This window comes from Rhamphochromis longiceps, linkage group LG1 (genome assembly GCF_057381845.1).
Source record: "Rhamphochromis longiceps isolate RC_006_pf linkage group LG1, R_longiceps_female_GT1.1, whole genome shotgun sequence".
NCBI classification, from domain to species: domain Eukaryota; kingdom Metazoa; phylum Chordata; class Actinopteri; order Cichliformes; family Cichlidae; genus Rhamphochromis; species Rhamphochromis longiceps.
This window is the reverse complement of record NC_140557.1, coordinates 32602603-32621722: the sequence shown is the minus strand read 5'-3', so window position 1 is coordinate 32621722 and position 19120 is coordinate 32602603. Positions and strand designations below refer to the sequence as shown.

The 19120-nt window shown below is 38.3% G+C and overlaps 1 protein-coding gene across 2 annotated transcripts in view; it reads left to right on the top strand.

Annotated features, from left to right (window-relative positions):
• luzp2 (leucine zipper protein 2) overlaps nt 1–7042 on the top strand; it is a 160732-nt gene extending 153690 nt beyond the window's left edge. The window contains exon 11 of one of the 2 annotated variants that reach the window (XM_085411989.1): nt 6138–7042. In XM_085411989.1, the coding sequence (XP_085268115.1) occupies nt 6138–6245 (108 nt within the window). In that variant the 3' untranslated portion in view covers nt 6246–7042. The remainder of the gene's footprint in view (nt 1–6137) is intronic. The other variant, XM_085411980.1, reaches the window with a different exon arrangement.
• Nucleotides 7043–19120: the final 12078 nt, after the last annotated feature.

Below are 19120 nucleotides of genomic sequence, written 5' to 3'. Positions count from 1 at the left end.
TCCACGATCACCAACGGATTTTGAAGGGCTGGACTGCTGCATGATGGAGAGGAGGACACCGCCACGGCCCTTCTGAGGGTGTTCGACTCTGACACTGACAACGAGGATTTCTTTGGTTTTGAAAGTGACAACGAAGGAGAGAAGAAGAGTGGATGACGAAGCCATCCTGAGCCTGTTTGTATCCGACACTGGAGAAGAGGACTTTGGTGGTTTTAGTGCGCAGGAAGAAGAGAAAGATGGTGGTGAATGACTGACTTTTCTTCTTGTTAAAGCTGTGTCACTGCACCTGAGCCTAAAAGGTAGTCCGAATCTATTTTTCTGGTGTGCTGTAGGCTACTGTTATGTACTACATGTGCAAATATGTACCCATAACTTGTTTTTCAAAATATTAATAAAAGTGATGTCTCCAAACAGCCATCTCTTTCCTGACAATTCCCTTTGTGCATATTCTCTTACATATGATAAGTCAACATTGAAACACCTGCGGCTTTTGGTCAGGTGCGGCTAATGTATGTACAAAACAGGATTTTCCCCTGATTTTAGCTTGTGCGGCTAATATTTAGGTGCGCTTTGTAGTCCGGGAAATACGGTAGTACTGGTACCAAAAAAAGAAGATTTATTCATAACACACGTGAAAAGACCCAGGAAAACCAAGTTAACGATAAAAACGATAACAAAATAACGCTTTCACACCTGAGCCTCAACTCTCGCGGCCCGGTACCAAACGAGTCACGGACCGGTACCGGTCCGAGGCCCGGGGGTTGGGGACCGCTGGTGTAGAGAGCCCTATCACCCTCACCCTAAAAGCCAAGATGTGTTTGAAGTGCAAAAATTCAGCTTTAACAAAAGTACTGTATTAACTACAGTCATCTTTTTTTATCTAGAGTCTACCATTTTCAGAGGATATTGTTCAATTATGTCCAAATATTAATGAATCTGACTGTATACAATGCACTTTCATTTCACAATGCCTCTGTCAGTGCGCCCCAGGGTGGCTGTGGCTACAATGTGGCTTGCCATCACCAGTGTGTGAATGTGTGTGTGAATGGGTGGATGACTGGATTTGTAAAGCGCTTTGGGGTCCTTAGGGACTAGTAAAGCGCTATATAAATACAGGCCATTTACCATTTTACTAGCAAGTGAAATACATATATGATATAATTACATAGTTTATGACAAGATAGTGTAGCAGCTTTTACCCTGTCATAGCTTTTTGACAATAATTTTTGGATTATCCTGCAGTGTAATCAAACAGATGGCATGACAAGCCATTTTCAAACGACAATATGGAAAGAAAGGCAACACAGATGTAGCTGACACATTGTGACGACATCCTTCCTGACAACTACTAACTAAACAAACTGATTTAGCTCTGTATATAATGAAGTACATCCCAAAGACATCAAATGAAACACAGTTGATGATTCATCAAGACACAAGCGAGACACACAACATCTACATCACATTCCTAAAAAAGTGGAGAAAAAAAGCAACCAATCCATAAAAATCTATTATTCAGTGTGCCAATGTCACCTACAGTATGTGATATTCAATGTCCTGTCAAAGTCCATGCTTAACTGCCTCCCTCATCCTATTATTGAATTGAGTCACACCTGTTTGGTGGTGGCAGATGGTACAGCAAAACAATGCATCTCATTTCAATGCAGTGCAATACTGTGTAACTGAGCAACTGTCTTGCATTCCAAGTGGCAGCAATCCATTTTTAGACACGCAGAGTATTTGCAAACAAATACAAGAATATTGCAAAGGAGACAAATGGGCTTATTTGACTTCTCAGGTTTATTTTGTGCCAGAGAGATATTCTGTGAAAGTTTAACAAGTGTTTTCTTGTGTAGCAACGCTTTGGACTATGTCCCTGATTTATAGCATTATGAGATGTAATGCTATTTCGATTTCGATTTAATGTAGTGAACTTAATCTAGGATGTTACTTGTTAGGGGAGTCAGAAGAATTCCCCAAGGCAAAAAAATGTAACTGCAAAAAGAAATCCTTGTTAGGGCACAAAGTACATTTTTAATCCTAGTATTGTTTTCTTTGAAAAAGAAGAAATGCAGGAAAACAGTAGCAAGGTTTTCAGCCATCACCATCAGGTCGGTCTAATGACATTGTAAGACGTAATGGTTATATAGTTATGATCCTTCTTAGATCACTAATTGCGAAATTTTCATATTGTGTTGCAGTACCAAATGTACAATAGACTGTTTTCCTTCTGTCAGTTTTTATCCCTCTTGCACAGCACTTGCCATACATGGTGTAGTAAACAGTTTGATTAGTAGTAATTTGCATTCCAGTCTCAGTGGATCAATCTGCATTTAGGTGCTCCGTATTTCTGTCACTTCTCCACCTTCATTACGCGTTTTCATGTTCGATTTGTGGCAACTGAGAACCCAAGTGTCATTTCTCCTTATGTTCAGATGTTTTTGAAAGAAAAAGTATTTACAGTCTTGTACCTGTTGTGTTTGGTACAACGCTGCAGTAGTTATGAAAAAGAAAAACAAGGAAACACTTTAGGTGAGCTATATTGCACAATCCTTATCTATAGGGCGATAGTGGCTCAAAGTATTGGCAGGTCGTCTTGTAACCGGAAGGTTGCCGGTTCAAGCCCCGGCTCGGACAGTCTCTGTCTCTGGCAAGACACTTCACCTACCGCCTACTGGTGATGGCCAGAACGGCCAATGGCGCGATATGCCAGCTGTAGCTACCTCCACCAGTGTATGAATGTGAGAGTGAATGAATTGTAAATTGTGTATAAATGCAATCTATTATTATTATTGACTTAGCCTCCTCTGGCAGACTGATGTGGCCTCGTCATGCACAGAGTGACAGAGCAATATTTAAAAAAAATTGCAAAAGTGTGCCATTTAAACTTAATACAATGTATCTAAATTTCAGATTATGTTTAAACACATCAATAACTTCATTGAAAAAAAAAAGTTGGTTCATTTTCTTTTTCTTTTCTGTGTTCCTATAGGTCAAACATATAACTTCATACCATTTTAGCACATGTTGACATTCTTAAGCAACAGAGCATATTTCAGAAGTACCACAGCATGAGTAATGTTTGTGTCTGACATTCCTGAATTCATTAAAAATGTGCAAGTGGAAGCACGCCAGCTGGAATATAAAAATCACAAAGGGTGATAAGGAAATGATAAAAATCAAGTAAGGCAGCTATGCAGTCATTCAAATAAACAGCTACTGTTTATGATTCAAAGTGAGGAAAACATTAGCAAAAATATGTTTTAGGCTTCCAAAGAATTCCTTCTGCTTTCACCTAGTTTGCTAATAATGATGTTATTCAATCAGTGGTATGTGTTTAGTGGTGTGTTTTAAAGTATTATATAGCTACTGATTTTTCTGTTGGATGTATCTGTAGGCAAAAATAAATATCCATCCATCCATCCATCCATTCGCTTCCGCTTATCCTTTTCAGGGTCGCGGGGGGCGCTGGAGCCTATCCCAGCTGTCATAGGGCGAGAGGCGGGGTACAAGACAAAAATAAATAAATAAATAAAAATCTCACAATCTCCATGCAATGTAAATATATTGTCGTATGGTTGTTTATTATTAAGTACAGAGTCAGGATGAATCAGAATAAATTCAAAAAGGTGGAAACATTATTTCAGATTTTTTTTCTGTCCGTCAGCCATATTGTTGGCCACATTGGCTTTAAAGCAAAACTATGAATGTCTGCTTGTAGGGTGACATTCATAGTTCTGCTACTGACAAAGCTCTTGAAAGTTTTTCCAAAAATCGACCGTCAACTAAAACTACTGGATGTTCTTAAGAGAGTTCTTGGTGGTGAAAAATAAGATATACACAGTAAAAAATCCCAATCTTGACATCAAAGTGGGTGGAAAGAAATCACAAGAGTGCATTAAGTGAGGAATCATGCCTGCAGATGAACAGATGAAAGGAAGCATGATTGATTCTCATCCACTGGATCAGATATATGATTCTTTCAAAAGTGCTTTGAATCAAAGTTTGAAAAAAAAAAAAAACTAAAATATTTATCTATCTGTCTATGAATACAATATGATAATTATGAAGAAGCATTTTTATGCATGCTATAAGTCTGTCAAAGCACCTCCAAAATGATTGGTTTGATGGCCAATTCTTGCATGCAGACAACCTGTTTCCACAAAAGCTCAGAGATCCATGCTAGCCACTGTACTATAGACAAAATGCCAGCTTACAGGCTCTTCTTGAAATGGTTTTTGCATAGTTCAGAGTTGGGCATTGGATCATTGTCTTGTTGTAGCGGGAAATTGGTTGCAATCAAGTGGTGCTAACAGGGTATGACATGACATTGCAAAATGGAGTGGTAGCTTTTCTTGTTCAAGATCCCATTATCCCATCTCTTTGCTGGTAATCAATCTTGCAATTTATCACCAGCAGAGCAACACATTTCTCCACCATTCTTGACAGATGTCAAGCACACCTCCAGCATTTTTTCATTTCCTACTCTCAATCTTCTATTTGACCCAAACACCTTAAGCTTAGTCCATAACACTTTACCTCCTGCCCACTCTCTATGTTTTCCCCATCCTAATCTTCTCCTTTTATTAGCCATTCTCAGATATGGCATTTTCTATCCTAAGAGACTGAACATGACTGGCTGAGGACGTGTGTTCTATTTTACAGCTAGAAGTCATCTGACAAAATTAATACACATAAGTCAAAATAATATCACAATGAGAAAATTAGAGACAAGAGAATGTTTTTCTTCTTTTTTTTTTCACACAATACACAGATTTAGACTAAATAACAGCATGCAAATATAATACAGTTCTGTTTAGTGTTTACTGCCACTAAACAGAATAGAACAGAACAATGCCTGTGGATGGAGAGCAAGAACAAAGCAGTATGCCCAGTTGTTTATCAAAAAAAGTTGCTAGATTTAACACTTAAAAAAAGTTGTCAAAGGATTCCTCAAGTCTAGGAACAAAGTCACTGAGTTGTCAAAAACTATGTGAATTGAAGCATGCTAATCACTCCTGTGAGTCAGGGGAACGTAAGATACCAAGCTGAGGTGCTTTTCATGTCCACATAAAAAAAAAAAAACCCTCTTTATCCCAAATTTAAAAACACTATGGAAACAAATACTTTGATATTCGTGGCCAAACCCACTTTAAACAAGCATTAAAATATATGGTGATGGAACAAAAGAGTTTATTCTGATATTAGCATAGAACCCGAGCGTATATCATGGGTTCAGTTGAGTTGTGATTTGTATAACTGTGTCACTGTTACACAGTAAGTTGTACAATTGATTAATTCTTAATGTACTCTGCAGAGTTTTGACCTTCAGTTTTTCAGTGTAGCTGTGTTTCATGTGAGTAGCCTCTCTGTTTTGCAAGTAAAGACGATAAAGCCCGAGTACAAGTAAGCAGGCCTTGCGATCCAAATGTCGGAGACGATTCAGCCCTAATCTGCATATCAACAGTGGGAGCTGTTAATCAATCAATCAAACAATCCAGGATAAAAAGATACCAAAAAACCTACAAAAATTTGGGATTTTTTAGTAAAGGTTCCCAGTACCTATATGCAGGTTTAAACTGCAGGATACACTTTGAAGTTCTTTTGTTCACAAAAAAAGCATAAATATATGCTTTTTTTTGTGTGTGTGTGTGTGTGTGTGTGTGTGTGTGTGTGTGTGTGTGTGTGTGTGTGTGTGTGTGTGTGTGTTTGAATTTGCTGGTGCAACTTTACAAAAAAGCTACCCAAATGCACTTTTTAGTGACTATGTAGCTGTGGATGTGACAACCAGCAGTTACACTATGGTGAATTATTATGTTTGGGAGGACGGGCTGATGCAGGCCAGTAGCTATCAGTCTTTCAAAGGCAACTGATGCAACTGTGGTAGCATATAAATAGGACAGATGCTAGACAGCATAAGGACTAGGACAAGTAGAGAGAAGCACTTTGAATATAGGAGCATAGCAGCAGTCATCATATGAAAGACTTGCCGTGTTTTACTGTTTAAATTTTCTTTGTATTTCATATAGATTTAGGAGGTATTTTCTGCTAAGATTACAAACCACCATATGCCTACTATTGAACACCATTGTGTCAGTCTTGCCTCATTATTATTCTTTATCTTCTGAACCTAACAGGAAAAGAGCCAAGTGCAGAGTGGAAAATTCAACACAAAGCCCACACACGACAATGACGAGGCAGAGGGAGGCAGCAGCAAAAAGACAAAGCCCCATAAATACAACTGAGAGGACGGCATATCAACGGGAGCACAGATCTACTGCATTGCCTGAAGGATCTTTCTAAGAGCACATACTCGCACACTTCTACAAAACGCATGCACACACACACAGACACACACTCACTTTTTCGACACACATGCACACATGCGCATATCAGCATCGTTAGCAAGAGCTGAGACACTGGAATTGTCAACAAATTTCAAACTGTCATCTAAAAAAACCTCCATAGTAAAATGGCATGCGTTTAGAAAATTTTTTCAAAGGTAGCAATGGCACTGGTAACTTGTTTCATGATCGTTCATTTGTTGTTTACTTATCTGAGTTTTGTTCCGAGTGAGGACACTGCTTTCTAAATGTGTGATCTTTCTAGAAAATCCCTTTGCACTGGTGAGGTCTGACACTGTATCCTGTGATAAGTATATCAATTGACAAATAAAAAAGTACTCCTACCACTACTATTACTACTACTACTACTACCCAACTTAGAATATTGTTTGTCACTCATTGTAGCAAGGTTAATTTACTCCTCCACATTTTGAAATATAGAGGCTCAAGTTGGCTGGCCAACTGTTCAACATTTAATATTTCAGCACTCTTTCTGCCTTTAACACTCCAGAGGCAAAGAGCCAAAGACTCACAATGGGTCGTCTCCCTGAGAATGTGCCATGCACTGAGTAGTAACTCCTAGCTACATGTATCTGTGTTATCTGACCTTTCTGTGTCCTTTCAATAAACTGTAATTTTCAGTAAATGTGTGAAGAATAAATGGTTATTTGTGGGAAAGAAATTAGTGAGTATGTTTGTGATTAACGGCAGAAAATATTTCGTATTGCAAAGAAAGTTCCGGTTTCACGCCCTGTGAATATGAACTGCTCGAGGTCGTGGGAGACATCGGTTGATATATTTAATTGGTTATCGAAACAGTGTATGTACCTTTTGGATTATAAACATCTAATAATAAATATGAACATATTTATATCAAAAAAACGCACTTGAGGTTTTCTTCAAAGAAATCCTACAGCTTTATTACTCATAGCCAAAAAAAGGTTGTTTTTTTAAAGTAACTTTGCCATGGACAGTTATGTCTCAAGCACAAATGTGGCTGGGTAAAAATGGATTTAAATTCAATAAAGCTGTGCTTATGTTAAGCCTTAGTGATTTCACTTTCAATATAAAGCAGAAAATAGGGGAGGGGAAACAAGAAAATGAAAACAACTGAAAGTTCTCATGAGGTTCATGAAAACAGCCAGAGTTACACAAAGAAGCTTGTAAACAAAGAGGAATAGTAGAATTAAGACGTGTAATATATATTTTATAAAAGCCACCGCCAACATCCCACTGTCTCATCAGTCATGGGATGCAGTGTCATTTTACAGTATCGACTATGGTATATCACTGTCAGCATTTCAAAAGCTTCCACATGTTAAGCATCACTCTCAAATGCTCATACTATATTGTTAACTATAAAAGCACATCTGTGGCTCCTTTAAGAGCTTTGGAAGCTCACAACTGTGTTAACCCTCCTGCCATCCTTTAAAAAACTCACACCCATCACCCTAGGGACCATTCTCAGCCACGCCATAAAAAGACCATATATCCATATTTTATTCCACTTTAAATTAGCCAACCTTGTAAAACTACTTCTCCCTGAAATATTCATGTAAAGTTTTAATTATATTTTCGTTGTTTTAACCCTTCAAATCCCAGTGTTATTACATGAGCGCCCTGTGTTATAAGCCCCAAAAACCAAAAAACGAAACTAAATATTTCCACAAAAAACCAGTTGAAGTAATATGTGATTGTCATTATAAGTAGGCCTTTAGATGGACCAAAGATTGGCACCAACATACATTTTGACCTGCCATTATTTTTTTTGCATTTTTTTTGCAATTTAAAAATTAAAACTTCAAGGCCCTGAGTCTTCATTGACATCCAAGAAAAGAAGAAAAAATAAAATCATATGATGATAATTTGGGGTTGAAAAATAGCGTTTATAATGGAAGTCAATGGGCAGAAAATGGTCCCCAGGGTGATGGGTGTGGGGATTTCTGCTGCTCAGCCATTTTAGGCTGATTTAAGGAATTCACACTGGAATATTAACATTGACAGGTAAAAACTATCCTGTGGCAAGTTTGGTTATATTCCACTGAACACAGTGGAAATGGCAGCCATTTAACACATAGCAGTGGCACAAAAAGGTCCCAAGAAGGCAGGAGGGTTAAGCAGCTTTATGGTCACAGCATCCCCTTCATGTGATACTTGGCTATCATCACCGAATACAACAGTGACCGTGCTGGAAAATGTTAGCCGACAGGTGGAGAATGCTATTTTAAGACGCACAATCCATCTTTTCTGTAAGTTTGACAACTTTTCCCAGGTCGACTCTGTGTCTTGCTGAGAAGAGAAGAAAAGAAAAGGACCACTGCCAGGATTTGGAGACCCAGGGTGCATCCTGCTAATGGTGACATTACACCTCGGAGCCAACTGTTTCCAGAACATTGGAAAGAAGAACTATGGTAAAGTTTTCCTATCAGACAGACAAGCCTGAGGTTTGATCAAAGTGGCATTGGAGTGTCTCTATGTCATATTCTTTTTACTGCCTCCTATTCACTGCTGATAATGATGTATTTTTCAAGGACAGAGAGTCAGATTTCATTCGTTGCTGACCTAGACAGGGAACCTATTCTTACATCCAGCCAAAGAGGACTGTTCAATGTGAATACAAAGTATTGACTGCTGTAAAGTTAATACAAATTTACTTTACTGGGTAGAGATGTTGTAAGAGATTATGAAATAAAGGTAATGGAATCCCACACAGTGTTAGCATTAAGCTTTGTCCTTGAGTTCGCTACATTCTTTCTAGTTAACAAAGCTTTATACAATTAAAAAACACATCGCTGTAAGACAAGTCTGTTAAAATATAACTCTTTACAATCTTTGATTTTCTAGGCTATAGATGCCAACCTAGAAATTCTTTTTAAAAGCACCAGTGTTGGTGTTAACAAATGAAACTCTGAGACCATAATGCAGGTTGCAGGTCCAGCCTGTCTGTGGAACTTGTTTTTCCTCCGTTTGTTGAAAATGTGCAGATACCATTTGCCTGCTGGCTTTTGTTTACACGTCCCCAATCATTGGAACAAATGACGCTGCAGCAGGCCTATTGTTGAACCTGCAATAACAGTGGTCACTCCATATTTTGCTGTTTAAAAAAATACACCATTTTCAAAATAAGCTGCCAGCATATTTAAACTACATGGACTATTGATTTGGGTCTATGGGGACCCCTACAGTAATTCATTTGACCCAATATAAAACAGCTTAAATAAACACACAGTCAAGCAGCCCTGAGACATCATTTCTCCAGTGTGTCCAGGGTAATACTCATGGACTTCTTCTCGGTAGGTCTGAAACACCTCTCCAAGGAGGTGCTTGTGAGGCATCCTGGTGAGACACCTGGACCACCTCAAATGGATCGTTTGATCTTGGAGGTATCCTTCCCAAAATACCAGTGTTCTCACCCTGTTTTTAAGGCTTAGTCTAGTCACCACTGAGAGGAAGCTTATTGCAGCTGCTTCTATCTGCAGTGTCATTCTTTCTGTCACTACTCAGAGCTTGTGACTATAAGTGACAGTAGGAACAAAGATCGACCTGTAAGACTGACAGGTTCACATTCACACTCAGCTGATGCTGTGTTAATCCATCTGTCAATCTTCTATTCGACTCTCCACTCACTTGTGAACAATATTCCAGAATACTTGAACTCCTCCACTTGGGGTACGAGTTAATTCCCTATCTGGAGTGGGCACTTCGTTTTCTGAGACCCAGAGCCTCAGACTCAGAGGTGCTGATTCTCATCCCAACCATTTTACAGCTGGCTGCTAATTGATCCATTGCTGTAGGACAGGGAACCTAGAAATTCTGCCCATAAATATTATAAACAGACTCACTGACAAAGGGGAACATGGTGGAGATCAGCACACACTAGGAATGAATCTGACTTATTGCTGACAGTTCAAACTAAGTTCTCACTATACTGTGGTTCTACAAGGATTGGAAATAATGTGTAATGTTTCTTCTTTAAAAAATAGGACCTAACTATTGGGCAAACACTGAGTAAATAAATAGTTCCATATTCACCAGGTTTTTTTCAGGTCCTCTTGCTCCCATGTTCTCTTATAAGTTGCTTATAAAAGATGGGTGTAGCTGCTGCAATGTGAACCCTGTTTTCTCAACATTAGCATTTTCTACACTATTATACTGTTTTTTGCGTGCAGAATATTTTGGCAACTGATTGGAGGATACATACTAGCATGGCAAGTACACTTTTTATTCTATATTTTTTGGATAGTGCATCCAAAGTCTGTATGGGTGCATTACACAAATGCCAATACACTTCTTCCATGTCAGCAAATAATCACAGATTATTGATCACTGGACCTAAGAGCTGGGAAACTTGGAAACTAGGAGCTATGAGAAAACTAGGAGTAGCGAGGAAACCAAGGTGTACACACGGCAATGTGGACAATGCGAGAATGAGCAGAAAGAGGCTGTATCTCAATTCAGCGTCTGCAGCCTTAAAGGCCGCATTTTAAGGCCGATTACGTCACAGCGACGCGAAGAAGGCTGTCCCAATTCGAAGGCTGCTCGAAATGCGGCCCTCAAATGCGTCCTTCATTTCCCTGAATTTCAAGGACGTGGCGGTGTAGACTTCGTGGCCCAACATATCCCAGAATGCATAGCGCGGCGGTGGGTGTGGATAATTTTGCCAGAGAAAAAAACAGCGGATGAGGGGCGTCCGAAGAGTAAACTTTAAGTAAGTACTGAACATTATGTCACTTATTTATGTGCAAATGTTTAATAACGAAGAACATTAAAACATTACTGTTGACCACATGTCGGCAAAGTTATGTGACATTAGTGACGTTTGTACTAACTTGGTTTTAAAGCCTTTACTTTAAAATATACGCCGTTCAATAGCTGACCTTAATCTTACAGAAAATGATCAAAGCTCATGTAGAAACAACCAAACAAATGAACAAAAGATTTTCTCCTTCATTTCTGTCAAACAAAGCTGTATGACACGTTTCCAGCTGTTAGTATCATGGTTGCTAGGCAACCTGGGCAGCGCAACGGAGGCTAGACCGTCCCATTTCACAAGCCTCGCACTTCCGGCCTTAGCGGTCTTTAAGTACGCGGCCCTTGAGGATCGTTGAGGCTGCGTACTTTAAGGCTGCAGACCCTGAATTGGGATACAACCAGAGACTGAGGACTCGAGGATGGGAAACAGGAGGGAACACAGCTGAAACTAATCAAACAGGGAGGAAGCAAAACTGAACACACTGAACACAGGATGAAAGACTGTCAAAATAAAACGGGAAAGACAAAAAGATGCAGACTAAGACACAAGGGCTTGACACTGGGACCAGGGGAGAAACAGATGTGGAAACATAGCCGACTAGGGAAGAAAGACACGGACACAGGGGTTAAACACACATGAAGACAAGACTGACTAAATGTGGAATGTGGACACAGAGGAAGCAAGGAAACAGAACCATGAATAACACTAAATCTAAGAATATTAAAAAAACAAGAAAACACATAAACATTGGGTCACCCACCCAGGACCATGACAGATACAGTGTGTGACAATGAATAAAAATCTGACTTGTTTGTTCACAAGAAAACTTTCAGTTGGACCTTCAAGGGCATTTTCAGTTGAACATTCAATCCTGTACAAACAAAATAAAAGGGTTTTGTTATGGCTCTAAACTCTCTCTTTTTAAATCAATAACTTCTCTTTGCAGCAGACGTGGTAAAATGTTCACTCCTCACAAAGCTGAGAGCAGCATTGCTTTCAAAAATTTCAAACACAGCATCATGTTATGCTGCATAATCACATTCCTGCAATGGTAGCTGCAGTATTTACTTATGTGTGCTGCAAAATATTATTAATAATAACAATGAAAATCTGTATTAGGGAAAGTGTCAAACAACAAATGTATCTGCTCTTTCACAAAAATGTTAATTTCTCTCTTGGTTGTTTATTTTTATATTTCATTTCAAATAAATAAATCTTCATAAGATGTTCCCAATCCCCCACCTTTTCTTTTGGTTCTGTACGTGCCAGCTTCATAATCATAATTGTGCAGATGCATGATAGTACAAGGAGCTTGCATTCAAGAAGTGAATATTTTAACTAAATAGCAATGACAATGCAAAGAAACAAGGCAAACACTGAACCATCCAAGTTCCTCACTCAAAATGCTCTTTAACAGCTTCCATAGGTGATGAATTCATTGACACTTTGGGAACTAAAGTGACAGATGTGTGACCAAACAAGAAAAAAAAAACATGTAACCAAAACTGGAGCACATAATTAACTTAATTTTTTCAGATAGTGACTTTATAGGTGATTTGCTACCTAACCAAATACCCAGGGTGGACAAAACATAATAGATTAAATAGATAGGTTTTCTTGTGCAATATGTTACTGATACAACGGTACTAAACCAATTTCCTTACCAACTGGACTTCCCAGAGGCATTACTTGATGACTCCTTTTTTTCAGATGCATGGCAGTAATAGTGAGCAGAAGTTTGCCTCTAATAAAAAAGAAGAAACTCTGCAAACATGGTTGAAAAAGTCATGAAGAACCGCCTGATCAAAACTGGTCACATCCTGACGCACAAACTGAACTGAAACAGACATTTGTCAGCAGTACTTCAAAATGTAGTGGAGGTCCAGTGATACAAAAGAAGGGAATGTCAATCAGATTACTGAAATGAAGAAATTAAACCCACATGTCTTTGTCTGTCTTTTGTTTTGTTGATATCTGAGTAACTGACAGCTAATCTGGTTACTGAAAGGTTGTGAACACTCACACACCACCCAGTATCAGCAAAGCCTCTTTTTTGTTGTTCTTTTGACTAAATAAATAAAACTTTTGTGCTGTTTATCTTTTCTCTACTTGTAAATTCTGCTTCACTTGTTGCACGGTGCCCTTAACATGTGGGACTGTTGCAAACATCCCCACTCCTTTGATGTAACCATTAAAAAGCTGTGATGCGAGCAGTTCACTGTGTAGGCAGGAAGCTCACAGGGATGGAAAATCTGCCTCAGAGTGTGAGGTCTTTTTACCTTTTTATCCTTCACTAGCTTGAGAATATTTTTTATTTATTTCCATTTATTCATGTGATGAATTACAAACAGATATTCCTGATTTTTGGGGTATATATTCCCTCTAGGTTATGCATTGTAGATGACTACTATATCACAGAATCACTATTAATAGTTATACTGCATTATGGTGCACACATTATTCTTCTGTTATTCCCAGCAAATAAATGTTATGTTGAATCTGTTAAATAATATCTAAGGGTGTGGATAACCTGTCTACCCTACTGAAGTCAAAGGAGTTAAGAGATGGCATTCTCATACAATTATAAATGGCTAACCAGGACCACGGATATGTTTTAAGACAGCAAAGGTCAGTTGTATTATGACAGTGAATAGCTCACATCTTAAGCTCAGAAACCTAATTAAACACTCCTTCTAATTATGTAGCCAGGAACCACATCTTAAAATTCTGCTGTTGGGGGTGATACCGCATTGAGACACATGCGAATGACAGCAAAAGCTTTATAGAGCGTGCACAAGTGTGTCAAGATTGCCCACTTCATCTCCTCTTTTCTCCACAGCTCTTAAAGCTCAGCTTGCTAATGTTCTGAGAGAGTAAATGATTTTAATGAGGTGCAGGGTAGTGATGGAAGAGCTGCTTTGCACACCCATCAATTCTAAGCATGGTGGAAAGCAACCCTGAGTCACAAAACTGATCCAGATCATTTATAAGCAGTTATTTTAAACTTGTTTTGAGTACCAGAATAAGCATCGAGTCCAAATGGGTAGATGTCTGTCACAGATTAGTTTTGACTTTTAATATTCTGCTATGAAACACCCATAAATACCAGGACTCCTACTTGGCAAACACCACCCACTTGGCAGCTAATTAGACTACAGCAGCAGGAAACTACTTCCAAATACAAATGTCTTGTACCTCCTTGTACCCCCAGGTGTTTAAAATGTGTTAATTTCCTCAATTTTACTCAATTTATCACCAGCTAACCAATTAGGAAATCCAATTACTGGCATATGAATTCTATGCAAACAGTGTCAGTGAATTAGAATATTGTGAGCATTGCTCATGAACAAAGTTTTACATAAAGCTTAACCATGAATTTAACAACCATTATTTTGTACAATATTTCATTGCTATGTAAACCTAAAAGCCTTTTTCTCCTCAGAATGTATGTTATAGTAGTTTAATGACAAAGATTCATCTGGGCTATACTATTGTAAGATCCAGCTTTTTGTTTATCCGTATTTCCATGTATGAGAAAAACGCTGATGCTTAGAAGGTGGTTTTTTTTTTTTTATTTATCTTCTTCCATTTCAGTCCATCTCTATTTTTCCAATATCAGCAGCTCCCAGGCTCTTGGACCTACTTTCTGGCTGAGTGTGAAACATTTCTAGTGTCTCAGATGCAGTTCCTGTTGTTTCTTCAGTTGCTTTCTATCACTCATTATGTATTGTGGATACTGAGGTGTGGCAGGGTGTGGCTTGGGCACGGCAGCAGGGGAGGATGAGACATATCGGAGCTCAATCAGCTCATCACACCTGCCCCATTCAAAAGAGTGTGCAGGGACCTGGGGGCTGTTGTTGTTGTGTGTGGCTGTACCTGGAAAACTGTAGCCGACTGCTGTGAGAGAAGCAACCGGGAATAAATTGTGTTAAACGAGCGAACTATGAGGTTGGGTCCATGATTCCCGTTAGAGAGATCTACTGACTTACAGCCAGAATGAGATCAGTGAAGAATATATGGAATATCAAATGAAAATAGAATTACCAAGGTGTGTCATTTGTTTTTAATTACTAAAGCTTAAATTAGATAATTAATTATTCTCTAGTCAAATGCACTATAAAATAAAAATGTTTTTAACAACCCAAATGTGAACAATATTACTTCATTTGATTTAATTATTTATATTCACAATAAAAGTAGTCTCATGGTGCTATTGAAAACGAAAGAACCTACAATAGACAAAAGAAGTCCCATCTGTTGCTGGGTTGGGTGAGGTGACAGAAATAAGGAACACAGAGAGGCTACCAGGAACAGACAGGTTAAAAAAGACAAATGGCATTAGAGAGGGAATGGTAAGTTAACAACATGCAATCGGATTGGGAGTGAAAGAGCAGAGTTGGAGATCCACCAGCAGCCTGACCGTAAAACGAGAGAGGATTTCATCCCCTGATCCATAGCTGAGCTTTATCAAAAAGCTTTAAACTTAATATTTAGAGTAGAGAGGGTTTTTTTCCCCAACGTCATCCAATCCAAACTAGGGGCTAGAACCACAGCAAAGCCTGAGGGGCTGAGCTGTCAGTTTCTTTGTCTGTAAGGAGAAAGATTTGAAATTAAATTCTGGATTTAACAGTGAACCAACGAATAGAAGATAATATGGGAAAATATAATCTCTCTGTCTAGTCCATGTTAGGAAATATTTTGCTTCTTGTTCAGAAGAAAAAGGCTGGATATTTGTTCAATTAGGACATAATTAGGGATGGGTACCGGTTTATGTCAGAACCGGTGCCATCATGGCACCGGTTCTGACATAAACGGTAGTAACCAGACCGAAAAGCAGCGCACATTTTGGTGCTTTATTTCGGTGCTTTTTTCCTGAGCTGTGATACACTTCTAGCCATTCATTTTACGTTTCTGAGGATAGTAGGCGGGTCCAGGTACGTACGTTCTTTTAGAGCAGAGCTACAGATTAAAAATGCCCAAGGCAAAGCGGTCAAAAGTATGGCTGTACTTCACAGCAAAATATGCAAACAAGTCTGCAACAAGTGCTTTAAGCTGATACTGTGATACTGTCAAAGGAGGTAACACCTTGAATCCGATGAAACACCTGGCGACGCATAGGGTTTTTTTTTTAAAGCTGAGAAATGCGCCGTATTTGATAGCTTGCTGCGAGACCTCACACCGAGCACATCTACTGCGGGTGTGGTGCCTGTTATCAGACCCGGAGTTAGCAACATCCCCCAAAAACCCGAAGAATAGAGTCCTGGCCCCTAGCCCTGCCAGTGTAGCAGAAATGATGACGGATGATGAGGCAGCAGCAGCCGTTCTTCTCTGCGTGAGTAGCTTAATGTTGTTCGTGTGTAATTTACATTGAGTAGGCTAACCACGTTATTACATTAATGCATGTAAGGTGAACTAGCAAACATCATCATAGCTACATGCAGCTGTCTTCTTGTTTGATGGCAGATACTCCCTTCACCCTGGCCAAAAAGGCTAAAATGACCAAAGAAAAAGAGGGAAATAGCTAAACATGAGAGGTTTTTGGATAAAGTTTGTGGTTTCTTTCCATTGTTTACTCACTGCTTCCAGCCAAGAGTGATACCATTTATGCCCCATAGCTGCAGAAAAGGCTAACATTGTTATCTTTTTACAAAAAAACAGCTGAACATGAGAGGTTTTTGGACAAAGTTTGTGTTTTTTTTCCATTGTTTAAGCATTGCTTCCAGCCAAGAGTGATACCATATATGCCCTATAGCTGCAGAAAAGGCTAACATTGTTATCTTTTTACAAAAAAAACAGCTGAACATGGGAGGTTTTTGGACCAATTTTGTGTTCTCCATTCTTTAAGCACCGGTTTGAGCACCGTTTGAGCACCGGCACCGTTTCAAAAGTACCGATTTAGCACCGGTATCAGATAAAACCTAAGCGATACCCATCCCTAGACATAATGTTCAAGAATGTCCCTTTAGGTTTGTCACAGCAGTACTTAAGGCCAAGGTACATCCATCCAAATGAAGTACCTGGTAAGACAGAGATTTACCTGAGATTAAGGAATGCATTCATACCAAAAAGTTGCTTCCAGCACAGAACTCTGTGGAACTCAACTTTTGTGTCTGAGAAAGTTTCCCATTTAGATGGCCTAATTGTAGTTTATCAGATAAAGACTATTTTGTCTTTGCTGCAAAATGTGATCCGCTCTTTGGTACATTAGCAGAAAAATCATCGACAATGATGATGGCATGGGACGGCAGCTCTGACCATGTCTGCTTTAATAAAACTGGAAAGTTGAGCCAGTGCAGACTCAGCAGCACTTTCAGATTAGCATCTATGAAAATTTCTAAAGGTAATAAGTTTAACCAGGAGTTTTGCCAATAATCCACTTTTTCATTCATATTTCAATTCTCCCTGTAGATATTGACAGTTAATCATGCTATATGTTGATCAAGCCTTTTAACTGAGCTTATTTTTTGTTATCAATAATAGTTATTTATAGTTATTAGTTATTAAAATTATTTAACTGTAGTAGTAATAATATTTTACAATTATTTAAACAGGAAGGGGTGCAGAAGGCAAAGATGTCCATGTAAAGTGCAGACCTTAGTTATTTCATCTGAACTGAGCACTACATCGTGTACGTTATGTGAGAATTCAGATAAAATTTACAATACAGTTTCTGTAAGGCAAAATAAATCATTATGTTGATTAATTATCAAGTTATTAGATCAATTATGACAAATATAAAATGTATACACATCCAAACAAACAAATGTTATTCATTTTATTACCATGAGAAGCACAAATTTGCAGGGGGGTGCAAGTAATGTACTAACAAATAATACAATGTAAGCATGGGTTTCATACATGGGATTCTCCGAAAACAGTGCAGCACTTCAGATAAAAGAAGGCTGAAGAAGAATCAGTAAGTGGTGTGAACTTTAATTTTTTAATCTTTAATTGCTAACTGCTTACGGACCTGATGAAACTGTATTGGGCTATTTTAGTCTGTGCAACTGGCAGTGAATTAACCAAAAAAAGTATTTAGTAGGGCACCTTTAGACTCAAAGTTAGATTCAGTCACTATGCAGAAGAGAGCTAAGAGATCAGCTAGCAGCAGAATACTGCTGTGCATTGCAAATAAAAAATTTAAATAAAAATAAAACAGGCAAACAAACATGCAATGCTCTATATATGAACTCTCTAGCTAGCACATGTAAGCAGGCACTGCCTGTCTTGGTGCCCTACACTGGGTTGAGAAAAAAATCAACAAGTCTCTCAAATATATTCAGCCTAATTTCTTTTAATTCATTATAATTTATACTCCCTCTGTTTTATTAGCACTTGCAATAATCATTCTATGGTCAAAAACACAGTATAAGCACATAAGACTCAACAATTCTACATTAACTTTTAAAATCCCTAATTTTACACTAAATTATTATTATATTAATATTATATTATATTGTATTATTATATTAAATAGAATTGATGTGGCCCAATTATAAAGTATAATGCAATGAAAAGGACAAAGAGTACAAAACTAAATAACAGTAACTAATTTCAAAAATTAATCTGACTGAAAAAAATGGACACATTGACACAGGTTTCAAGGAGAAGATCAACAGCCCAATGCCCCTTTGATTCCAAATGCTTTATAATCGCACCCAGTGTGAAAGCAAGATTGTTAAACACATTCCAGCCTTGGCAAATTCTTTAGCTACAGTGATGAGCACTTTGCAAATATCCTCCGTCACACAATAAAGAATCCTTTTCAAATGAGCTATGAAAAGGAAAATAAATAAGAAAGTAATTACCATTAAAAATATTAATACACAGAATGTCTCTGACTGTTCAGAGTACTCAGCTTTGATGGTGTTTTCTCATAATTTATGTAAAATTCATTTATTAGAGCAGAATGTAGTGACTAAAGGACCATGTCCCTACTCAGACCTAAAGACTGAAAAAAACCTTCTTAGCTCACTAGTTGCCTAACATGTTAAGTGGTTTGGACAAGGCTGTAATCACAATA